Below are 26,134 nucleotides of genomic sequence, written 5' to 3'. Positions count from 1 at the left end.
TCATCGCACCCCACCCCCAATATGCTCATCATGATTCAACCAATCTCATTCGCAGAGAATACCCTTCCCATAAAAGTCCACTTGGTGCCAATACAGGTATAATTTTGATGCCAATTAAAGGCTTGTCTCTTTGCCTTTGCAGTAGTTACTTTATCATTTAGTTGATGGAAGGTAAGCCGGTTCTCTTGTTTTAGCTGCTCTTATTGTTTATTGATGATTTATTATTGAGCCTTATATGATTTTATACCTTCTCTGGTTTGAGCTGTGGGATCTGCTGAGGTGAAGGGCACACTACAAAGGCTCTTCATAAGTAACGTAAATAAAGTAATGACCTAGATTAATTTTGTGAGGACATTCAGCTAACAATGATTTAATGGTTGCTTTTGGAGTGTGGGTTTTTTTGGACTGATGGCCTCTGTGTGTGTGTGTGAGAGAGAGAGAGTGTGTGTGTACACACATACACACACACACACACACACACCCGCCATATATGAAGTCATAACACTGTTGCCTATGATGAGACTAGGAACCATACTCCACGCTCCTCAGCAAAGGTCTCTTGGAGACCTATCAGGAGATGTGAGGGCTTGAATGTAAGATCTTCTGCCTTTCAAACTGTTTGCTCTGCTAATGAGTACTGGTAGGTCCAGTGCTCAAATTCTGGGATAAAAGCTGGAGGGGGAGCTTTAATTTAATTTAATGCACATTCCCCACCTCCAGCCTGGTGGTGCAAAGGACAGGAGCATCCTCCAGTTGTAACCTACTCACCTTCGTTTTGCCCCGGCAGGGATTGCTTTATGCTCTGCTTCCTGAATAGTGCCACCAGTTTTGTGGCTGGCTTTGCCATCTTCTCCGTGTTGGGCTTCATGGCTCACGAACAGGGTGTGCCCGTCTCATATGTGGCTGAATCAGGTGAGCATGCAGGGACTGCAACAAAGAGACTGGTGAAATATAAAGCATGGCTTGGGGTCTTAAGAATGGAACTATGAACAGGAAGCTGCCATATACTGAGCCCATTGGTCCATCTAGCTCAGTATTGTCCACAATGACCAGCAGTGGCTCTCCAGGACTTCAGGCAGGGGGCATTCCCAACCCTACCTTGAAATGCTGGGGTTTGAACCCAGGACCTTTTGTATGCAAAGCAGATGTTCTACCACTGAGCTATGGCCCTTCCCAAACCTGAAGAGACGCGTAAAAGTTATCAGGACTATGGGTGGAAAACATTTTTATTGCCTCTAAAACTGTTGATGTTCTGAGTTTGTTCTTTGCCCAGAACCAGCTGACATTACATATCAGGGCATAAACGGAGTGGAATAATGCATATCTTCATGCCACTTCTCAGAGCCAAGATTGCATTCACCCCCGGCAAAAATTCCTAGAACATGTGATCCATTCTGTATTATTGTGCAATACCTGGCTTTTCATATGGTGGCTCAGTTATGGATCATTATGAGAGCTAGTTAAATCCACTGACTGAGACCATTGAGACAATGGGAAAACCCCACTCCACCAGGAAGCTCTAAACCTAAGCTACTTCGTGGGGTTGTTATGAAGGTAAAATAGATGTGGGGAGGAATAATAGACCCCCCACCCTGATGGGATGGACTGAGCATGTTTAGAGGGTGTGGAATCCAGACTGACTGTTGGGAATGAGAGGACCAGAATTGAGTGGATGGGTTTCCAGAACCTGGAAGCTTTTGTTGTAGGTCCCACTACGACACTAAAGGAGGTTTAAAAAAAATTGCTAAAAAGGCCAGCATAAAATATTAGATTGAGCATCTGGTTAGAAAGATAAAGGGCACTGGGTTGTATCTAATAAATTATATCCCGAGTAGACCCATTGAGTTCAACGGACTTGACTAACTTGAGTCCATTGGTGTGAATAGGTCTACTATGAGTATGACTTGGTTTGATGCAACTGTTTGGGTAAAATTCTGTGTAGCACGAAGGAGATTGTTCTATCAGCACAACCATTATATGCTTGTCTGATGGAAGAATATCTCCTTTCCTCCCACCTGTTCACTGTTCTGGGATTTTGCCAAATCCTCCAGAGCAGATTTGGGGGATGCACAGGGTGAATGAGGGGAGGGAGCAGAAAGTCCTCTTCTGCTAGTGGAAGTCCTTGCACCAACTTTTGACAGCTGAATGGGGTAGCTGAATCTGGCCCTTTCCCTCCACCTTGTTGTACATGGAAGGACACCTCATAATAGATGTAGATGTGTCTATATCAACCCAGTTTATCTATTGGGTTAGTGAAACATCAGTTCACCTGTTTCTGCTCAATTGGTAGGTCCTGGATTAGCATTTATCGCCTACCCAAAAGCTGTCACCATGATGCCTGTGTCTCAGATCTGGGCCTGCTTGTTCTTCCTTATGCTGATCTTCTTGGGACTGGACAGTCAAGTATGGAAAAATATTTATCATTTTCCTGAGTTTGGGGGTGGTATGTCTGTAATAGTATCTTGCAGGGGGAAAACCTACTAAATGGTACCTGGAAAAAAGGAGTGACACGAATAAATGAAAAGCATTAATTTGTTGTATAGATTGGTGAAAAGATGTGGGAAGCTGTCACTTCGACCTGCATCAGATGTGCATTATTAATTAACTAACTGATCAATTAATTAATTTTTTATACTTCCCTTCATCCAAAGATCAGAGGGAAGTTCACAACATAAAAATACATAATACATAAGAAAACAAAACAAACCATCACCACCACCACCAATAACCCCCTCTCACAAACACATTTAAAAGGCCATAGAATGTTAATCAGCCAAAGGCCTGGTTATAGAGAAATATTTTTGCCTGGAGCCTAAAGGCAGGAAATGAAGGTGCCAGGTGAGCTGTCATGATCCACAGATTTTACTAACACAAATGCAAACTTCATTCTTGTTGCATCCATTCCCCCCCCCCACTTTTTGGTTTCCCAAATGAAACTTCATTTCCCAAGCTGCTTACATGGTTAAATATTATGAGGTGGGGAGAGATGACAACAACAACAACAACAATTTATTATTTCTACCCTTCCCATCTGGCTGGGTTTCCCCAGCCATTCCGGGTGGCTTCCAACAAAAGATTAAAAATGCATTAAAACATCAGTCATTAAAAATTTCCTTAAGCAGGGCTGCCTTCAGATGTCTTCTAAATGTCAGATAGTTGTTTATTTCTTTGACAACTGATGGGAGGGCATTCCACAGGGCGGGTGCCACTACCAAGAAGTCCTCTGCCTGGTTCCCTGTAACTTCCCTTTTTGCAGTGAGGGAACCGCCAGAAGGCTCTCAGCGCTGGACCTCAGTCCAGGCCGAACGATGGGGTGGAGATGCTCCTTCAGGTATACTGGGCTGAGGCCGTTTAGGGCTTTAAAGGTCAGCACCAACACTTTGAATTGTGCTTGGAAATGTATTGGGAGCCAATGTAGGTCTTTCAAGACTGGTGTTATGTGGTCTCAGCGGCTGCTCCCAGTCAGCAGTCTAGAGAAGAAAAAGCAGCTGAATTGGCTAACTAAGGATATACTAACACGCATCCATTACAATGCATGGTGGTCACTATTTATAGATCTACACACACACACACACACACACACACACACACACACACACACATGACAGCCCATCTAATGCAGTACTGTCTATGGTGACTGGCACAGTCTTTCTAGGGTCTTGTATGGAGGTATCTTCTGAGCCTTTTAACTGGAACTGCCAAGAATTAACCGCGGGTCTTCTGCATGCAGAAAAAATGTTCTCCCATCGCTGAGTTACAAACCCTCCCCAGGGGCAAGGGGAAGTTTTGGCTTCCAGCCACTTTGACTTGTGCCAAGGCAGTCATGCACACACCCACATGGAAGGATTCAGGCCACGTGAGGCATGCCATTGCAAACACTGTGTGTGGCAGGGTGGGGTTGGTTTCCAGCAGTGTATCTCAAGTCCAGTCCTGCATCTGCTGGGAGATGTGTGTGACTGGGTTGTGGCTACAAGAAGTTATGACTAAGAGCAGGCATAGGCAAACTCTGACCCTCCAGATGTTTGGGACTACAATTCCCATCATCCCTGACCACTGGTCCTGTTAAGCTAAGGAAGATGGGAATTGTAGTCCCAAACATTTGGAGGGTCGGAGTTTGCCTATGCCTGGCTAAGAGTGAACACTGACAAGGAAATTGGAGGAGAGGGAGGACCGAGGAAGGGGAGCTCTGGAACGTGGTATTTCCTGATACAACTATTTCTTCCATAGTTTGTCTGTGTCGAGAGCCTGGTGACAGCCATTGTTGACTTGTTCCCGGACATCTTCCGTAAGAAAGGACGTCGGGAGATGCTGATCCTGGGCATTGCAGTTATCTGCTACTTGATTGGCTTGCTACTGGTCACTGAGGTGAGAAGCAGAGCTCAGCAAGAGGGCAGAAGAGGCATTTGGAAATAACACCTGCCCCAACAACCACACAATGGCATACAATCATTATTATCCAGCACTCTAAGCTCACATAAATGGTTAGAAAAAGCTGCAACGTGATTTGCATTTCCATATGCTATACAGTTGTACCTTGGAAGTCGAACGGAATGTGTTCCAGGAGTCTGGTTGACTTCCAAAACATTCAAAAACCGAAGTGCGGCTTCTGATTGGCTGCAGGAAGCTCCTGCAGCCAATTGGAAGCCGTGGAAGCCTCACTGGATGTTTGGCTTCCAAAAATCGTTCAAAAACTGGAACACTCAAGGTTTTGATTGTTCAGGAGCTGATTTGTTCAGGAGCCAAGGCATTTGAGATCCAAGGTATGACTGCATATGTCCTTTCCCCCAGGGACAGTCCATGTATTTTGGTGCCTGACCCAAATCAATCACTACCCCTCTTTTCTTCCTGGTTTTGTCTCTGGGGTGCCTTTTGAACCAGGGATGGAGAACTATTTTCAGCCTGAGAGCTGTGTTCCTTCATAGGTCATCTTCTGGAGGCAAAAGTGGGTGGAACAACAAATACGATTTTTATCTTTGTACATTAGGCTACATATCCGGCCACACTGAAGTTATTGGTTTCTACATGCAAACCCATCCTCCACCCAGGCAAGCAATCAAAAAAGCCCCCAAAGGCTCCATTCACTGTGAGAGGAGAAGCTGGGGGCCTTGGTGAAGGTTTGAGAGTGCTTTGATGCCAATGGGTGTCACACAAGGGACCCCAGAGGCAAGTGTCCCCATTTCCATCTGTGAAATGATGGAGAATGTGAGGCACATCTGTACTATGTGAGGATTCAAAGTCTGTGCACCAAGCCCCCAAATGGCCCACCTTAGAGAACATACATCTACCATCTGTGCAAAGAACCCAGAGCTGGCACCAAAGGTCAGCATGGTCAGGCATGTTCTCAGCAGCAGAAGAGCATAGGAGTCCCGTTCCATGTCCTCTTTCAGGCCTCTATTCCATGGAGTATTGGGAACTTGCGCCAGAGGCACTTGGATCATTGCATTTTCCAGGTGGATCAAGTCCTTCTGCCTTGTGGAATTGCAAAAATGTGTAGGCATTCTGTGGAATGTAGGAAATGAGAAGGGCTGTGATCCTCGTTCACTGAGACCTGTAATCCAGGAAGGGGGAACCTGGTGCTCTCCAATTGTTGCTGGACAACAACTCCCAGCATCCTTAAGCACCAGCCATGTGGGCTGGGCCTGATGGGAGCTGGAGTCCACCAACATCTGTGTCAAGGCATTTTGACAACACCCGGCCACAGTGAAGAGGCATTTAGATGGGTTTGCTTGACAGATTTTTTTTAAATAGCAAGGTGAGTTCTTCTGTGCTTCTTAACACCATGCTAATATAGCTCACTGGTTTGTTGGCTTCTTCAGACATTTTGCTCTAGTTGTTTGCAAATGGGCTTCCTTTCCCCCTTTGTGCCTCTTGCAGGGTGGAATGTACATCTTCCAGCTGTTTGATTATTACGCAGCCAGTGGGACATGCCTGCTTTTCCTTGCTATCTTTGAAGTCGTCTGCATTGGATGGGTTTATGGTATGTAGAATTCTGAGATTGGGGAAAAATTTGGTTCGTGTTCACATTTTAAGGCATATATCCACAATTTGCACTTCCTGAAATGATGTGTGAATTGAGATGCAACTGTCCTTTGAAAATCACCGGTGAATTTTGCAATACACTTTTCCAGCCCCAAAATGTGCACAAAAATGTCTGTCTTAGTGAAAACAAGGAGTGAAACTACAAGGATCTTTCCCTCCAATCAGTAAGGAGAGGGGAGGGGGAAGTTTAAACTTTCTCTTCTCCTGATCTCTCCTCTGCCAGTTAGCAGGAAACAGCTCAGCAGCAGAGAACAGGGTGCAAGGCTGAGTCTGTCTCCTGAGCTGTCCATGCCAGGAAGAGAGCAAACCTGCACTTCCTTTTTATAAATAATAATAATTTTTATTAGTTTTCAATTACAATCCAATAATAGCCTCATTATAACAATGCTTATGTATAATGTAATTATTAATACCAATGGTTTGAGTACTGAATTATATAATTTAGATAAAGTGGCCCCCTGCATGCTAGAATTGATGGCTTGATTATTTGCTTTATTTCTGCATTCCAAAATCTTATTAATTTCCATAACCTTCCAGTCATAATAATAATCCTTTATACAACAACTGCAATATTAATAACTTCGATTCGTGTTGACACATTAAATGATTTCTAAAACTACAAGTGGGGAACTCAAACTATAGCCTTGTTCTTCCAGTGTGTGTGGAGGTTATTCTGTCCATGGTGTTTCTTCCAGTCCTTGTAAGATGTTACATCTTTCTATCCCCCGGCTGCTGCTTCCACACCCCAATCCCAAGGTGTGCCCCTTGGGGGCAGGCAGTTATCACATTCTTGACCTGCATGACAACTGTATTTCTCAACACATGCTTATCTCATTCGTGTGACATATTTAGGTGTACATCTAAATAGGTTTATTTGTTTTTCCTGCTGGTTAATTTCAAAATTTGACTGGTGTGCTCTCTTGTTATACCAGTTGCCCATCCTGAACTATCCCAGTGTCAACATCCCAGCAACTCCTTCTGCAAACAAGGGACTTGTTGGAAGACTAATAATAATAATAATAATAATAATAATAATAATATATTTATACCCCGCCCATCTGGTTGGGCCTCCCCAGCCACTCTGGGCGGCTTCCAACAGAATATTAAAATACAATAACCTATTAAACATTAAAAGCTTCCTTAAACAGGGTGCCTTCAGATGTTTTCTAAAAGTCTGGTAGTTGTTTTTCTCTTTGACATCTGGTGGGAGGGCGTTCCACAGGGAGGGCGCCACTACTGAGAAGGCCCTCTGCCTGGTACCCTATAACTTGGCTTCTTGCAGTGGGGGAACTGCCGGAAGGCCCTTGGCGCTGGACCTCAGTGTCCGGGTAAAATGATGGGGTTGGAGACGCTCCTTCAGATATACTGGACTCATAGTTCTATTGGTGACAGAACGCTATTTCTGGAAAGGCTTAGGAAGGATCCCCTGACTTCCTGTGTGCAAGCTCACATGCCTAATTATATGCGCTCTATTCTAAATCTCTTTCCTCCCCCATCGAAAACCTCACTCCATGTTGGCATGAAATACCATGTAGGCAAACGGGCAACTTGTGCCCAGGGATTGTTGCTCCTCTTGCCCTCTCTCCACCTGAGGATATGTAGTTTGGCAGCCCAGATCTGCTTTGCTTATGCTGCAAAGGTTTACAGCAAACATCGTAAATAAAGACACATGTTTCAGACTTTCCTGTTGGCAGCCATGATGGTGCCACCCACAAAGCCTGGCAGCTTTCCCCCTGCCTGTCAAGCAGACATCGTGACAAAGATTTGAGGATTTCCTGCATATGGCTTTATTTCTGTGAAAGGAGTATGCCATTTCCAGCCAACTTTTGGTTGCTGTTGCAGTTGCCAAAAGTAAGAGTCTAGATGGGAGTCTTCTCTCCCTCCCTCTGTCCCTCCCTCCCCCCTCCCCCCCTCTCTCTCACACACCATGCATGTTTTAAAAAGATTGGAATAATAACACAGCCCAGGGAGCATTTTCTGAACAGCGCCAGTGTATATGACCCCAAGATTACTTGTTCTCCTGCTGGAGAAGAATTCGGGTTTAAGCTGTTGGAATCTTAGATAACCAGGTTTGGCACTGGGTGAAAGAATGCTCAGGGCAATTTTCTGTGTGGCCTTGAAATGAATCCATGGCCTGTCTCTAACAATTTCCAATAAGTGTATCTTTCTTGCACAAGCACACAGACAAATTTGGATAGGCAGAGTTGGTGTGGCAAAGAGTGCGAGCTGTGAAATGGGATATTCCCACCCCCTTCAGATCCTACCCAGTTGCAAACTTGCAAGATCGCATTAAGATTAGGGTAATATGCAGTTCCCTCAGCTTTTCTCTGCAATATTCAGAGTGAGTGGGTAATAATATTGCTGGCCTTTAATTCAGAACTGTTATAAAGGATTCTGCAATAATAGGCAGGGAGGGTGTGTGTTCAGAATGCTTGAGATGTGCTATTAAAATGCTAAGTATGGTTATGCTAGTATCTGGGCACAGGCATTGCAAGTTGGACACCTATGCCCGGTGAGCAACCAGGAGCAGACTGAAGATACACTATGGTACAGAGGTGGAGCACTGACCACTTCTTGGGGCATGGGGGGCACCTTGTTGCAAGGTAGTTGCTGGGATGACCGAGGACCGAGCAGCTCTTTGAGTCGGGGTTCATACTTCTTCCATGGACTGCTGCTTTGTGACCGTATTTGCGCTTTAGGTTGTCCAGGATAACAGCAAACACCTCCATTTACTTAAACAAAGCTCTCCCTAAGGAGTTATTCAAGGCCCTTCTCTACGGCAGTGTACATAATCCTTTTGAATAGATGACCGGGGGTGGGGAGGCTGAGCCACATCCTTCTTCCAGCTTCCACTTTTGCCAGAAAGCAGCACAGGCTGACTGAACTGATGACTCCTTAAGCCTGATTAATTTCTTTTCATCATCATTTTGAAATATAGAGCATGCCAACCTCCCCGTTCAAGGACTCAGTAAATCCATTCGTGTCAGGTTCCATTGCTTTCTCCTATGTCACCCCTTGCCTTTGATGGGTTGGGCTGAAACCTTTGCAGTGTAGCATTTCTGCAAGGAGGCAGATGAGTAAATAAAGCTTTAACAATGCTACCCTAGTCATAGAATCGTAGAACTGCAGAGTTGGAAGGGACCACGGGGGTCATCTAGTCCAACCCCTGCAATGCAGGAACCTTTTGCCTAACATGGGACTCAGACCCACTATCCTGAGATTAAGAGTCTCATGCTCTACCAGCTGGACAGTGTTGGTGAATATGTCCCAAATTGCTGCTGTTACTCACTTTTTGCTTATCCATAATGTTTCCTTTTCTCTTCCCACCCACTAGATTATCATTCCCCTCCACTAGCAAAATGTCTGCTTTTTTATAAAAAGTTGTATCTCAGTATCTCATAATAAGTCATCCTTGACTTCTGATGTTGCTTGCATTCCAATTCGCTAATCTTCCCTGATGTCACAGCAGGCATATGTGCATTGGGGTGTGGGGAAGGTTTCATAGTAACTTGCCAGTGGTTTACTTGCTGTGATTCGCAGAGGGACTGAGCCGCTTGGGATCAGGCACTTGGACCTTTGACTCTGAATCCCAGCTCCAGAAGTAACTTTTTAATTAAATGCAACTTTTTCATTTCTGTCTAAATGCTATGGGCTTTGGAATATGATTCCTTGTTTGCTCAGTCAGAGCCTGAAGATGAAAAGAGAGCAATGGAACTTGCTGCTTGTTTGACTCCGAAATTTAAAAGCTAGCATCAACTTCAACGGTGCTACAAGCAGGACAAGTTATGGCTAATGTTTAGTGATACTCCATTTCAAATGTTCACAGAGCAGGGAGCAGGCCTGAGCCTACAGTTCCAGTTCCTGACCCCCACACATTCATCCATAGATCTGAATAAAGTACTGCTGGGTCAAAGTATCACCCACAAATTTGGTGTAAAATGTGGAGGATTGGGTTTTTGTTGGGAGTGAAATGCACCAGTGTACCATGGGCAAGGTTGGGTTGTGGTGGCTCAGTGACTGCCCCAGGATTGTAGAGATGAATGGAGCCATACTCTGGTCTCTGTCACTAGCCAGGCCATCAAGATTGACTGGGACCCAGGACCCCTGCTTCCTCTTCTAACTACGGTACATTTCCTCCTCTTTTCTGTAATATCTATTAGATTGTGCTCTTTAAGGGAAACATGCCTTATCTTTTTATATATGTACAGCCCTTAGAAAACATTAGGTGCCCTATAAGTGAAGAATATTAATAATATTAATAATAATAATGCCCGCAGCACAGAAAGACTTCTAGTGCTATGCTCCAGCCTAGCACCATAAATTTGGGCAAGTATCCCTGCATTGCCCAGATGGTTGGGCAATGCTTGCTGTCACTGGTAGAGAGTGAGCATTGTACAATCACCTAGGCAACAGAGGGCCATTTTGTCTCCTCATGTCACTGCCCCAGAAGCTAGGCAAGCATCCCTGGGTTGCCTAGGCAACTGTGCAATGCTCACTCTCTTCTGGCAAGAAGGACCAGTGCACAGTTTTTTAGGCAATGCAGGGATGCCTAATGTCCAGAGCCATGGGAGGTGGAGACTCAAAGTGGAAGCAGGCAGTGACTGGTGCTAGTGAAATGTGGGCAGGTAAGAACAGGACAGCTCTGAAAGCCAGTAGCAACTGTAGATGTTGCCTCTGCAGGGAGTTGGTGCCACACAAAGCCTTATGTAAGCAGAAAAAACCTGGAGTGTGGTAGGCCTTGCCTTGCAGGAGTTGTTAAAGGGGAATCACCTCATTCTGTAGTCCTCAAGGCAGCGGAGACAGAGGTACTGCAAAGGACTCATCCCCTGAGTCAGAGAATGCTGGCAGGGCTGTGGCTTCTGGCTGGGAGTGTCCTGAACAAGATACTGGCAGATCTTTCCCACATCCATGAAGGAAGCAGTCTGTCATACCCTACAACAACCTTGTCCAAGAAATATGGCCCTCTTGCTGAGAGTGGCCAAACTCTGGTTTGAAGGCTTTCTTTTGGGTTAAAAAGGATGAGGGGAATCACTGGCCATCTCATAACGCCCCACCTTGACAGTTCTTAGAATTTCACCCTACCTCTAAAGATTAATCCAATCTTCAGAGGGTGTCGCCCTCCCCCAGCCAAGCTTATAAAACTCACCAGACCCAGCACTCCTTATGACTAAACAGATAAGACACTACTAAAACCGACCAACTGTATAAGAACAACAACTGCTATTTTTATGGAACATAAAACAGCATTATGCCTAAAGATGAAAAAGAACAATAAAACATTTTAACTCTGAAGATAAGATACGAGAAGACAATAAATAAAATGCCTTGTAAATCACCAAAAAGGTTTACTTCTAACAGAACTTTGTTTGCATTCTAAAGCACTATAGAAGTTTTCAGGTTTCCCTTCAATTCATAAAAAAATGGTCTAACAACAATAACAATAATTTTATTATTTATAACCTGCCCATCTGGCTGGGTTGCCCCGGTCACTCTGGGAGGCTTCCAACACATATAAAAACATAATGATACGAATACACCATTTAATCTTATTCATAACAGCAAGATCTTCTTAGTTTACTTCATCCCTGGTAATGAAGTGAAGTTGCTAGAACAGGGATGAGGAGTTTGTGGCCCTCTGAACAAGGTGGGGAGTCCCATCTTGCCCCAGCAAGCGAGACCCATTATCAGGGATGATGGGAGTTAGTGTTCAACAGCATCTGGAGGTGGTCCCCATCCCTGGGTTAGTGATATAGGAAACCCAGCTTCAAAACCCCAGTCGGCCATGAAGTTGACAAAATGGTCTCCTGATATGGTTGTTGTTCGGTTGCCCAGATCTATTTGGAGAAAAGAGGGAATGGAAACATACAAATAAGCTAGAGAGCTGATGATTGTCTGGATGTGTGTGTGTATAAAATCAAGTGAATCTGTGTTCATAATATTATGGATTTATGTTGATTTTTTAAAAACCACCCTTCTCTTTCTTTGTGGGCATCAAGGAGCAGACCGTTTCTATGACAACATCGAGGATATGATTGGCTACCGACCATGGCCCTTGGTTAAAGTGTGCTGGCTCTTTCTCACACCTGGAGTTTGTCTGGTAGGTAGATTGAATCTTTTGTGCCATGTTTTAGGTCATTAAGGCATCTCTGAATGAGGATGAAACATTGAACCTTCCATGAGGATTGCAGTAAAGAACTTCTTGTTCTTCTGTTGCAGTGTTGCTGAAGTAACAATGGAGTTCAGAATACTAATAACAGAATAAAACTTCAAACATTAAAAACTACCCTAAACATGGCTGCCTTCAGATGTCTTCTAAAAGTCAGATAGTTGTTTATTTCCTTGACATCTGATGGAAGGGTGTTCCACAGGGCGGGCACCATTACAGAGAAGGCCCTCTGCCTGGTTCCCTGTAACCTCACTTCTCACAGTGAGGGAACCGCTAGAAGGCCCCCATTACCCCTGCTTATTGGCCATACTAGCTGGGAACTGTAGTCCACACCATCTGGAGGGTGCCAGGTCAGGAAGGGCAGCCCAAGAGGATCTTCACAACCACCTCTCCATGGGCTACCATGACTCAAGTTCAGTGTGGGTTGTCTTCCTCTCCACAGCTTAAATCATTCTGCTACCAAGTATCAAGCTATAAATATCAGTATACAGCTCTTTTCCAGAGTTATCTTCTCATTGCACTTAGCATAGCAGTCATGCTTTCTGCTTTTGTCTTCTTCAGGCCACCTTCCTGTTTTCACTCATTAGGTACACACCACTCACATATAACAAAGTATACGAATATCCGCCATGGGGTATTGCTGTGGGCTGGTTGATGGCGCTGTCCTCTATCATCTGCATCCCGCTGTATGCTGTGTTCATCCTCCTGAAAACCAAAGGATCATTAAAAGAGGTAAAAGAAAGTGAAGCATCTCTAAGGTCACAGAACTTTGGTTTGCTTTTGGCTAGGGCTGTTCACTGGCTTGCAAGATGTGAAATTGGCAGCTTCGGTGATTTCCGTTGTAGTACAGAAAGTCAGAATGGCCTTGGTTTGCTGTGTCCCAAAATAATTGGGTGTTAGTGACATCCTAAGCCATGAAGCAATGCTATGGTTTTTTCAGAGGACCTAACCCTGAATTCTGCTTAATTGCAGGCATTCATTTTTTTATGAACTTATTAGCATATTTAAAAGCGTACCTGGCTTGATATACATGCAGTTCCCCATGAACAGCAGATTGCCACCATACATTGGATTGAGTATGGCAGACCAAGAGCCGTATGCAAGGCCCTTGTTGGACTGTTACATCAAGGTAATGGCCAATCTGTTTGGATAAAGGAAGACCCCTATACAACAGCAGGAATCATGCCAAACTATGGTTTAGGAATGTTTACTCTGCTTTTGGGTAATGTGTGAATGGGCAGATCATTGTTTGTGCTTTGTGATGTTGATGTTATTTATTTATTTAATAAATGTTTAACCCACCTTCAACACCCCAAGGCTGCTAAAAACCCAATCAATATAACAAGAGCATGCTAAAAGTCAAGTTATTAAAATCTGACTGGCAAACTCAAATCAGAGGCCGTGGTTTGAAGTCAGTTGGCAAACCAGGGTTTGTCACAGCTATGGTTTGATGCGGTGTCTGAATTGACAAGTTACAGCTCAAAAAGTTGGAGTGCTGAGCAGATGAGAGCAACCAAGAAGTTCTAAACTATGATTTGCTTGCAAATTTGGAACAGGGGTGGGCAACCTGCAGACCTTGACCTAATTTTATGCAGCCCTGAGCCTTGGGAGAGGAAAAATGGAGAAGGGAGTCAAAATTAGCGGAGTGACGGGAAGATGAGAGGGGAAAGCTCTCTGCAGGCGATCAGTTCATAACTCTGGCAAGAATGATCTGTCTAGTCCCCAGCTACCTGTTGGCAGGAAGTGGGAGGGAAGGCAAATAGGGTGGGGGAGAGGTGGCAGAAAGATAGAGTGAGAAGGGGCAGCCCTGCCTGCCTCTGGTGTCATCTCCTCCCACCACTGGCATGAAATCCCTGGCAGACCACTGCTGAGAGAATGAGGCCTTCAATAGAAGAAAGTTCCCTCACCCCGATTTGGACCCTTGCAGCTTGTTCTGGGGTTCTAAAACAACGCTTCATACAAACCACAGTTTGATGTGATGTCTAAATCGGGCCGTTGACTTTTAATCTTGTGCATTTTTGGTGCAAGATCATTGTTGTTGGCTTGCTGAAAACTGCAGCTTTTGGAATGACAGATAATTTGAAAAGGATGAAATGCAACCTTCTAGGCGCACACCTCGTTGGGTGGTGTGTCTGCATGTTTCCTGGTGAAGCAATTTAAGTCGCAGTGACAAGTGGCTGGGAAATCTCACACACTAGCACTGAAGAGAATGAACTTTGCAGAGGGTGCCCTTCCTAGTGCTCTGACCTCCGGGAAGGTGATGTTGTGCCCGCAGGCCCTTGTTTACTGACTAGGGATTCTAACATAATGAGGAATGACAGGCTGTACGCCGGCGCTGATTTAATGTCCACCTCAGGTGGACAAGTTGTGAGGCAAAGCCCCGGACAGGGAAGAAAAGGAAGGGGAGCCTTGAGGAAAACACACAGATGAGGCAAAGGGCACAAACAAATGAAAAATATGCAGTGGGAAGGAAAGATCAGAAATATTGCATTATAAAAAGACCTCACTGTTTCCAGTTGGGTGTATCCACAGCTACATGTAGTACAATGACCCTTTTTCTTGTGTGTGATGAGGAGGGCACCTACCTGAAGGGGAACGAGGGATGTGACTCACTTGTTGACAGGGAGTGAATTGCTGGTGGAGTTTTTGACAGGTGGACAACTTTTTGTTCGGAGAGGGAAAGCAAAGGTGTGTTTTCAGGAGACAATTTGGTTCCACCTTGATGTTGCCTTTAACACCTTTGAAGACAGCTGCACCATTTCCAGTCAACTGTGTTGACACAGCATGCCTCATACGGTCAAAGTGGAATGAAAAGGAATATTCTTTGTTCTCTGGAGGTTTCAATTCACTGCTTCTGAGGTATTAACTGTAAGATCTTTAAATGATCTTTAAATGTATTGTCTTCAATATGCAGTACTTTCCTGTCTTCAAGTCATAACATGATGAGCTTAGGGATGTGAATGAATATCTCCATTGTTGAGGATCGCACTCAAAAGGAATAATAATAATTGCCGCAATTTAATAGGTTTCTGAGCCTCTTTTCTCCTTGCAACACTCTAACAGCACAGAAGTAAGTCCTTTTGAATTCAGTGAGGACCACTCCCTGGCAAATGGGGTTAGGACTGTAGCCTTAGTGATTTCCAGAAAGCAAAAAACATGTGAAATTGACAATTCTTAATTTACACACTTATTATGGAGACATTGATTTACTGGCTAGCTACAAAAGAGGAGTGCAAGTGTAGCTGCCTGGCAAGTTACAGCTGCTGAAATTCTCTCTTCTACACAACAAGGACCAGAAAGTGGCCAATATAACTCCATTTAAAGGTGGGGGGAGGATCCAGAGTGGAATTTGGGAAGTTACAGGTCAGTTACCTTGACATCTGTTCTGGGAAAGCTGGTAGAAAGCATAAATATAGAATTACCAAGCACACAGAAAAATGAGTCTTGCTGAAGCAAAACCAGCAAGGCTTCTGTAAGGGTAAGGTCTGTCTTACTAACCCAGGCATAGGAGACATCTGAGCCATGGGTCTTACTAGGGCCACCAGGCCTCTGAATTGGCCTGCCAGACCATTTTGGGCAAACCACACCTAGCTGTCATTCACCTGACATCAGGGATGGAGATAAGACATTTATTATCTTCGCTCTTAGCACTGAGCACCATAGCTCTAAGATCAGAGATAAGCCTCTAACTTCTTTTTGACAATGAATTGTCAAAGTTCAGGCAGCACCTGCAATCTTAGTGTTGTGAGACCACACCGCTAAGATAAGAAATAGGTCTCTGCTGCTCCCTTTTACCATCAAAGAGCAACCAGAGGCACCAGATGACTTTAAATCTAGGGTTGCTTTTCCTCAGTTCTAGGGCACAGTCTCTTAGGCTATCTAGCAATGTTACCTCTTTGTTTATGTGAACAAACATTTACCAGTCTATGTGAAGATATTGGTCCATTATTGCATTTCCTCTTATGGATGCTTCCTTAGTTTCATTCAGCATCTCAGGATAACTCTGGACATTTAGTATATTCACACCTTGAAAGTCGAGTAGCTTAGTTCCCGAATGTTTTGGCTCCCAAACGCCGCAAACTTCGAAGTGACTGTTCCGGTTTGCGAACTATTTTTGGAAACCAAACGTCCGAAGGGGCTTTCACGGCTTCCGATTGGCTGCAGGAGCTTCTAGCAGCCAATCAGAAACCACACTTTGGTTTCTGAACATTCTGAATGTCGAACAGACTTCCAGAATGGATTTTGTTCGACTTCCAAGGTACGACTGTATGTTCCTAGTACTAACTTACTCTTTGCTCCAGGTATTACCATCCACAGTGAGTATGTGGATGAGTCTGCCCTTTTTTGGGCTTTCTAGCTTGTATGTCTTTGGCATACATATTGGTGTCTCCATTATGCCCTCCCTTGTTCTTCCTATAGACTTTTATCTCGAGATAAGTGCCCACCACTGTTTCTGTCACTATACCCCCAGGTTTCTGCTGTGCTCACTATATCATCTATCCTTTCCTTTAAAATCAAACACTTCAGCTCACCCATCTCAGCTTGGAGTCTTCAAGCATGAGTACATAAACAACTGCACACGATGTGTCTTCATGTCTCTGTCATATGCATTTTGCCCTACGATGCTCTGGCTTCTTTGAATCAGCCTCTGTTCCAGCTGGCTGTGGAACAGCAATGCCTGAGCAGCATTAAAGGGCCCTGGTGAGGAATCAGCTTAAGACAATAAAAAGAAACTACAGTACCAATAACCCAAGAAATAGACAGCATTAAACCATTTGTACTGGATTGCCTTGTTGATTTCAGTTTATTGTCGTAGCCAAAGGCCATAACAAATACCACTGAATATCGTTAGCATGCACAGATGGGGAAAACATTACAAAACAGAACAATTAAATATATACAAATGGAACAAATATCAACTCTCCCCACTTTCTGTTTTAATAAAATTAAAATAATAAAGATTTATTTTTTAAGAGAAATCATTTGGTTCAGAGCAATTCTTGCACAACTTTTAATTAGGTAAAACAAAACAAATATTATTATCTTTTTAAAACCCCCAGTGCAAAACATCCTAGCAGCAAGATGATCTGGTTTGCCAAGTTACTTAATTCCACCAGAAATGAAATCCAGGCCTTTAGGAAACCCAGAAAAGCAAGAGGAGCACCAGTTTTGCCCTTCAAGCTTAATTTCTGATATTAACTGGATTGCATAACAGGAAAGCTAATATTTTCTTCTATCATTCAAGTAGCTTAGAAAAATAGCAAAAATGAAACAAAAAAATGCAATTCTTAAAGTACAACTGGATGAGAACAGAGTTGTCATAACAATTCTTTTAACAATAAATGACACTGAGAAGGTCATTGTGAAGTACAGCCACCAATTCAAATAGAAACACATATCCAGTGTTTATAGCACTATTCACCTGGTCACGGGGGGCATCACAACCACTCTTGGTGCTTTGGCACATGATAGTAGATTCAGATTTGAAGAAAATCTCCTAGGGAAATACAGGCAGTGAAGAACTAGTGAGAAACCCAAGTGCATGGAAGTGGGGATCTCCCCCCCCCCGCAGGCATCATTCCAGTTGTGGGCGGGGCTAGAGGCAAAAGTGGGCGGTGCAATGGATGGGATTCTTACAGGAGGCTACATTCCACCCATGCAGAAGTCAGATGTTTCTACCTTCCTATATAGACACATATTACTCTCCATCCAGACAAGCAAATGGCATTATAATAGTACAAGGACATATTCCAGCTAGGCAAAAGCACTTGAGGAGAGTGCAGAGCAGGGGGCCATGAGGGGCATGGCCAGGGAAGTGGCTGTGGCTTGGGGGAATCCTGAGGACCAGGAAAAGAGGCCTGGAGAGCTGCATTTGACCAAGTGGAGAAGTGGAACCTTCTTGGAGCAGCCTAGGCTGGCTGATTAGCTCCTGCTATTGCTTCATTCATTTATTTATAGCATTTTCAAACCAACACTTTCTCCAGAGGGTTTACAGCTAGGAGTGGACTAAATAGGCTGATTCCATCCGCATGCAGTTTTGCTGGCATTTAATGTTCCGTTCCTCTTTGTGTGGAGTATATTTTTTAAAGAGCACATGAAAAGCCCACCTTGAAATTGTGCATGTTTTCTATGTACATAAAACACACATTTGCAATGTTTTTCAATGCAAAATAGGCATCTTTATGTGAAATACATATTCCCCCCCCCCCACACATGTGTTTTGCACACTGGAGCTGTGTTGCAAAATCTGTGAGCAGACGTGGGGGTCAGGGCTCAATTGTGATAGGTGGGCAGGTCCAGTAACATACCAATCACCTTACACCACCGGGCGTCACTGTCAGAGGCAATAATGCTTCGGAATACCAGTTGCTGGAAGCCACAGCTGTTGCGCTGAGGTCCTGCTTGCAGGTTTCCCATAAACGTCTGGCTGGACATTGTGAGAACAGGTTGTTGGGCACTGCCTTTTACTGAATCAAACCATTGCTCAATCTAATTTAGTCTTCCCTATACTGACTGGCTTGGGACGTGGGTGACGCTGTGGGTTAAACCACAGAGCCTAGGGCTTCCTGATCAGAAGGTTGGCAGTTCAAATCCCCACAACGGGGTGAGCTCCCGTTGCTCGGTCCCTGCTCCTGCCAACCTAGCAGTTTGAAAGCACGTCAAAGTGCAAGTAGATAAATAGGTACCGCTCCTGCGGGAAGGTAAACGGCGTTTCCGTGCGCTGCCCTGGTTCGGCAGAAGCGGCTTAGTCATGCTGGCCGCATGACCCAGAAGCTGTACGCCAGCTCCCTCGGCCAATAAAGCGAGATGAGCGCCGCAACCCCAGAGTCGGCCACGACTGGACCTAATTCTCAGGGGTCCCTTTACCTTTATACGGACTGGCAATGGCTCTCCAGGGTTTCAGGCAGGAAACTTTCCCATCCGTACCTGGAAGCACCAGTGATTGGACTTGGGACCTTCTGCAAGCCAAGCAGTTGCCCTACAGTTGAACCACATCCCTTCTGCTACTTTCCTCCTACTTTATGCTATAAAGTGTGCATCACGTTGGCGTTACTGAAAGTCACTTTTTTTGACATGGGTTTGGGAGGAGGAAGGGGCCTCATACTTTGAGTCAATCCCAGAAGTGATTTAAGACAACAACCTACACACTTTGCAGCAAACTGCATTTCTGTGAATTTCTTCTCGTCTTTGAAAAGTTTTGAAAAATTAAATGATAAAAAAACCTTTCAGTTAACAGCCCACTCCCTTGCTGACATCTCATTCTGATTTGGTGCCTTCTGTTCACATGAAGAATTCTCGATTTATTATGTTTAGAAGGCTTTTGTAGAAACATCAGAGTAACTAATTAACTCTAGGAAACACTTTCAAAAACGAAAGCATTTCTTCTTGCTTCTTGGATTCCAGTAATGATAGGAACAGGCAGGCATATGTACTTTCCTGCCATCATATTTTTCAAACTCCTCTCAGCGATCCTGAGGGCTAGAGACTTCATTAAACAAAAACAAAAAAATGAGAACTGAGATTCTTAAGGCTTCATCACAAGCTTCCAGGCCTCATGTTGCTCACAGCAGCTGGGGTAACCAGTGCTTCATGAATCAGAGCAATGTACCCAGTCCTGAAATCGTGAAGTGCCAAGGTTAATTAACTTTGCAAAACTCCCAGATGCAAATTCTGACATTTAACTGACCTATGCTAGTGCATGCTTTTAGTTTAAGGATGTGAAGTGTGCTGTTTTCCTCTATTGCATTAGACAGGTACTTCCTGTATGCCTGTGTGCCATTTTGAGTCTCGGTCTGAGCAAAAGGCGGGGTATTAATATTACTAGTATTAATAATAAGTGGATGCTCTTGCCATGGCACCAGATTGGGCCAGATCTTGAGCATTTTATCAAAAAGAGAAAGCAACTCCATGGCACTGAAAAAATTGCACTGTATTAAGTGATTCACCATTTCTGTATTCCATAGTGGGGCGCCTAATCTGCATTGGCATTGCAATGAGCATAGGAGTCCCCTGCTCCTTAAGTTGATGGCTGGAGTGAACGGCTACTGCTTGAAATGATGGTTACAAATAAGCCATTCGAGGGCTTGCTCTGGATGAAAGGCAGGCAGTGCAGCAGCCTGAAAAATGAGAAGCTTAAGAAGGTTCAGCACAGCCAGCAGTGGCTTGTGAGGCTGGTGGATGGAGCATCCTTCCATTGGCAGCTTTGCACTTGTCAAGATGGGGCAAGGCAAGAGAGTGAGATCAGGGGTACTCCAGGTGAGAATGTATCTGTGGGGCTGCTGCCATCCCACCCCTCTCTCAACCTTGTCCCAACCTTGTCCCAGCACACCCACCAAGAGGTCACCATTGCCACCATCGCCAGCCGCAAGTAGCATAGGGGAGGAATTCGATTCAGGTTGCATTTGAAGTCCATCTATCGCTATGCACTTTCTGAAATCAAAAGCAACTGAAACACAGCCAACCTGTATTTCAAGCCAAACATATATTTACTTGGTTAACATAAGGGTAGTTGAAGCTGTCCATTATCACAAGCAGAGATACTGCTCTGGCCTACTGAATCTAATGCTGAAATAAGATGGATTAGTATATTGTTCTGCTGCGGGTTGGGGCGCACGGAGGAAGTGGCAATAAATCTTAGGATTTCATCCAGTGAGTCATGTCTGAAACGAGGCAAGTCAGGACCCTGGTCAGCTCCCATGGGGCCCTGCTACTCGAGTTGGCGAGATGTCTCTGCTAACAAAGCTATAAAAAGGCTAGCAGGGCCTGTCTTTCAAATGTCTCTGTCCCCTTGGCAGAGCTGTTTGCATTGTTTTAAAGGACCTAGTCTGCAGCTGCATGCTCCTCCAGGGGAATCACCTACTAATTCACACCGTTCTTCTGTCATTCCTCCAGACGAGCAAGAAGCACTATCAGAGTTTGAGGACACATTCCAGCCAGGCAAAAACACTCCACTGTGGGGTGTGGCTGGGGAAGAGGGGTGTGGCTGAGGAGGTGTGGCCTAGGGAGTGTCCCAAGGACCAGATAGAGAGGCCTGGAGGATCACACTTTGAGGTGTCCCAGGATGCTTTGCTGTTCTCCCCAAACCTGTGCCAACAGCGCTACCTATCCACTCATCTGTAAGCACTGCTGAATGTTCATTGGGCTCTACCACATGGCGACAAAAAGTGAGCCTAAAGGCAAAATGGATCAGAATGTTACGTTGTTTCCCTTCTGCTCTTTTAGACGTGTCTTCCAATAATCATGCATTAGGAAGTACAATGGATTTGCTCATGGAATGTCTTTGCCCAGAGCAATGGATACAGATGGCTATTGAGTGGTTGTCTGTCTAACAGCTATATTGACGGCTACATTGTCTGCTCCCTGCTTGTCTTTCTACAGCGGTTACGCCAGCTCGCTTCTGCAGCAGAGGACTTGCCCCAGCCCAAGAAGCACCTGATTGCCTTATCTGGACAGTACTTCAAGCAGGGAGGTCAACATCCATGCAAGGATGTGCTCATCACCACAGAGAAGGAAACCAACTTCTAGACCTCCCAGGGAAGAACTTCTTTACCTTCTGGAGACATCTCTCCTTATTTCTTTTGTCTTCTGCTTACATCTGGGATGAGTTGCTGCTCAGGGTCTCTTAAGATGCCAGCACCTTCTTCCCTTTTACTTAGCATACAGACTGGAATAGGGCCAATGGAACAGTCACTGTACAGGTGAAAAATTGTCTGTGAAGGGTCCAGAGCTCAGAGGAAACCTGAATTCCTGTTTACTGGCAGTGCTAGGAGATTGAACCTGGCATATTGTGCTTGCAACACAGGTGCTCTAACCACTGTGCTATACACCCCTCCCCATTTATAAGAAATAAATTAGCAGCAAGATGTTGGAAAAGACAGTGAATAAAGCTAGCCAGTTCAAGTTCCCAGTGACTTCCTGAAAGTTTATTCCACACCTGGCTTAACTCCCTGGCAAAAGCATTTCACGTTCCTTGAACACCTGAATCTTCAGCCATACCTGCATGACCTAACTGCAGGAATTGTAGCAAATTTGGTGGATTACTGTTGCGTTGTTTTTAAATTTAAAATTCACAAAGATCTCTGCTGTAGGTGAGATTCCTTTTTTGCTCTTATCTTAAGAAGAGTGGCAACAATCCTCATTTGGATGTAGAAACCAGAGCTTGATCACTCAGCCTCTCCCATTACGCAGGAGGCCCTGGAGGGGGGAAAGGCGATAAATTGGAAGCAAGATGAGTTTGTCAGAAAAAGAGCATGTCAAAGCCACTTAAGATCTTTCTCTTTTTTTCCCTTTGAGAAGAGACTAGTGCAGAAAGGAAATGGAGCAGGCAGACAGTATTTCAGCTTGAATATCCATTGTTTGATTCAGCTCTGTGTGACATCCTTGAGTTGCTGGGAAAACCTGAGAAATGCAAGTTGAATGCAACTGCCATATAAGTAAATGCCAAAACTGCATTAAAAGTGCAGGACAGTCTGGATCATATAGGAGATAACAAAGCTGAAGTCTCTGACCGCATGATGCTAGCTTAGCATTTGTGATACAGAGGTTGGCATATGGTCTGTGGCACAAAATAAGAGGTAGTGGGGGTGGGAGGGAAATGGAAGACGCAACAAGCTAGAAAATCAATTTCTGTGCAGAGAGTCCTGGCTTGTTTTCATTTATTTCTTGTGTAAATGTTCACTGCTAACCAAGGTCAATTCAATATCCTAAACACCAAGAGGGAACTCTTTTTGCATTGTGAATGTTGTGGCTGCAGCTAGGGATGTTGGAGAATTCTGACGAAAATGGAAACAGGAGTGGAAATTGCCTGTGTTTGTTTATTTGTCCCATGTCCGGAAATCCTTTGAGTATGATCAGTAATTGCTGCTGTTGTTGCTTTCAGCCCTCAAATGCTAAGCAATTGATTCCAAACCCTTCTCTCCCATATTTGCACTGTGTTTCCTTTGTATTCCTTGCAGAATTTTGGAGAAGAGCAAAAGAGTTAAAGGTTTACTGCATCTCAGTTTGCCTGTTGCTTCAAGGAGTGTGAATTACATAAACTTGGATTAAAATGCAAGTGGAGCCAAATTTCACCTCCACCCCTAGATTGGGCAAGGTGTGCTGTCTCAGTAATGGAAAGGCTGGTCCTGAAATGGTCAAATCATATACCACGAATGTCAACAGGAGACAGATGTGGAGCCAGGGTCCATTTCAGCACTTGGAACTCCTTGACCAGTTGTTGAGAGCCCAGTGCCTGGTAGGGCACTAACACCTACCTATGGCCCTCATGTCAGGTATATGGGTCTGTGAGTCACCATTCACATTTCCCACAATGACCCAGAACAGCTGACTGTTTCTTGTTCTGCTATGACAAAACTTATGCACACTTACCTAGGACAGTCTCTTCAAACGTTCATAGGATCTGTTTGTAGACAATAGTTTGACCCAATGTACCGCTAAGTTGAAGTCTCTTAGTGGTATACTTGTTTCACTGGAAAAATGTGTTGCACCAATGGAGCACTGATGCATGAGAGAATGCATAAGCAGCTTGCTGGTAACTTTATTGTACAATAGACTGTGCAGTCTCGCATGGAACAAGTTTCTGCCAGCACAACTGTTGCAGTAGATTCCTCTTGCATAACATTAAAACTCAGCCACCCATTTGCACAAGTACCCTTGTGCTAGTGGACAGAAAACACTGAATACAGCCTATAGAAATGATGTGCTCATCAGAGTTTTGATCTGTCAGGGTTTTTTTTCCACCAGCAGAAGTTATTCCCAACTCCAAGGTGTTCATCAGCAACTTGAATGTTCATTAAAAAGCCATCTAACTCTTGTTTACAGCATTTGTGTGTACAGAAGACATCCCATAAAGGATTGACAAGTGTTCCCCCCGCCCCCCGCTCCCATGCCTTCCCTAGCAGCCTGGTATGCAGAAATGAAGCAACCGAAGTGTTTCCTATCACTTTGGGCCAATCCCCAGTCTTCAGTAGTTCCTGGTAGAGCGCCACAGAAGCACAGGAGGCAATAGGTTTGCAGCCAGGTGGTGTCCATGCCGTTTGCCAGAATCCTAAGCTACCACTATTTTGCAAATCGCAACAGCCCCAGAAGTCTTTGCATTATCTATCCAAATAGTACTTCCATCTGACAATCTCTCAGCTGCCAGCAATGGCCCTGCATGTTCCTTTGGCACCCTGTTTGCAAAATTTAACAATTCCAAAATACAGATGCGCTTTCACTTTCACAAGATTAATATACTGTCTTTGGCTGTACTTAAGGGTTGATTTCAAAAAAAAAACCCACTGGAAAAACGGTTATGTCCATGTGGTAATGGCAATATAGAGTCAGTGGCTCGTGTGCCTCTGGCTTGCACTCTTTATAAAGATTTGAGGAGTGAGGTTATTATCCCTCTATTGTTGTCCATGCCGGGTCGCTCAACCATTGCTACTGTGTCCTTTCTTTTAGCAGATCAAGATGATCATGGTTGTAAACCTTCAAAATGTATTTTGTATAGTTACGTTTTTACCTCTATCTTTAGTACATTTTGTTTTGCTTTATTGCTATGGCTAGTGGCCGATGCAAATACAGATCCTTCTGATTCTGATTGTTCCAAACCGGGGGATGCATCATTGGCTAAATGTCAGGCTGCACAGGAAGAAAGAGCTGGCAACACCAGCTCACTGAGTTTTATTTGTCATAGATGTACATTTATATCTTTATATTTTTCATAAACTTTTGTACTTAAGATATACACAATAAACAGCATTTCTTTCATTAGGAACCAACAGTGGTTGTGGTTTTGCTTTCTTTCCTATGGAGAAGAGGAGGTCCAGAAGATGTAACCTCTGGTCAAGAGAAAAACCCAGAGAATTACTACAACATATCCTGTCTGGACCTCCTGGCCATAGCAATCCTTTTGGAAGGAGATTGACTGAGTGGTGCAGAGATTTGATTGGCCAGGGATTGGAGAGGGACAGAAAAAGCCTCTCTCTGTTAAAATGGATTGTAGAAGGATCTGTGTAACAGGAAAGAGCATGGTATTGAGATTTTGGGGAAAACGTTTTGGGGGGAAATTGGCATTTTGCTTGATAGGGCTGAGCCCCAATGGATCAGACTATAGTGCATGGGCACCAGAAAAGGGACTTGGTCACGAACTTCCCCCCTGCTTTTTTCCTTCCACCGTGAATGTTGCTGTCATTTTATGCTTCATTTGCCAGTGCACCAGTTGTCAAGAAAGCAGGAATTTGCCTTTGGGAAGCAAGGAGAGCAGCACAACTGAATCTTAAAAACAGTATAAAAGAAAACAACAAAAGCATTCTTTTTTAAAAAAAGCCCCACACAGTTCTGTGCCTCCTACCTACAACCCTTTTCTCTCAAGTAGGGTGTTTATTTTTAGATCCGTCTGTCTGTTCCAGTTCATCAAGCTTCAGCATGGAAAGTCATGTAGAAAGGAAAGGAATTCCCAGGAAGAAATGCAGGCAGCGTTCCCGGCAACTCTGCTGGGATGTCCAGCATCTTCATTCATGCTGCAATATGTTAAGCAACTGGGAAGTCCATGAAAAATGTGATTAGTATAAATTTAATGTTTGTTTGTTTTTAAAAAGGTTATATACACACTCCTGTTAAATGTTGCCATCAACATCTGATGTGTATGCTACTGTGTATGAAAGGCAGTATAACAATATTTTTAATTGAATAATATAAATAAATTCCCCACAAAGTTCTTCTCTGGCTCAGAATGTGAACTCAGATCCTGCACACAAGCTATCGGGGCTCAACAAACCAGTTGCCAAAAATGAGACCCAGTCATAGAAGTTATTTAATATTACCCCTTTCCTCTTGATGAAACTCTTGTTTGTTGCTGTGAAACCACAAAACCAGCAGCTTCGTAGTCAATCTGCAGAGAAGTTCTTTTGGTTAACTTTTAATAAAATTCACCTTGTTTGCTTTCTG

At 44.2% G+C, this 26,134-nt stretch overlaps 1 protein-coding gene across 1 annotated transcript in view; it reads left to right on the top strand.

Moving 5' to 3' along the window:
- SLC6A12 (solute carrier family 6 member 12) overlaps positions 1-24,966 on the top strand; it is a 47,098-nt gene extending 22,132 nt beyond the window's left edge. The window contains exons 9-15 of the mRNA XM_082240524.1: positions 788-912; positions 2,291-2,403; positions 4,228-4,365; positions 5,875-5,977; positions 12,036-12,136; positions 12,767-12,937; positions 21,584-24,966. Coding sequence (XP_082096650.1) covers positions 788-912; positions 2,291-2,403; positions 4,228-4,365; positions 5,875-5,977; positions 12,036-12,136; positions 12,767-12,937; positions 21,584-21,730 — 898 coding nt within the window. The 3' untranslated portion in view covers positions 21,731-24,966. The remainder of the gene's footprint in view (positions 1-787; positions 913-2,290; positions 2,404-4,227; positions 4,366-5,874; positions 5,978-12,035; positions 12,137-12,766; positions 12,938-21,583) is intronic.
- Positions 24,967-26,134: the final 1,168 nt, after the last annotated feature.

This window comes from Podarcis vaucheri (genome assembly GCF_965113315.1).
Source record: "Podarcis vaucheri genome assembly, chromosome: 10".
NCBI classification, from domain to species: domain Eukaryota; kingdom Metazoa; phylum Chordata; class Lepidosauria; order Squamata; family Lacertidae; genus Podarcis; species Podarcis vaucheri.
This window is presented reverse-complemented; position numbering and strand designations above follow the sequence as displayed.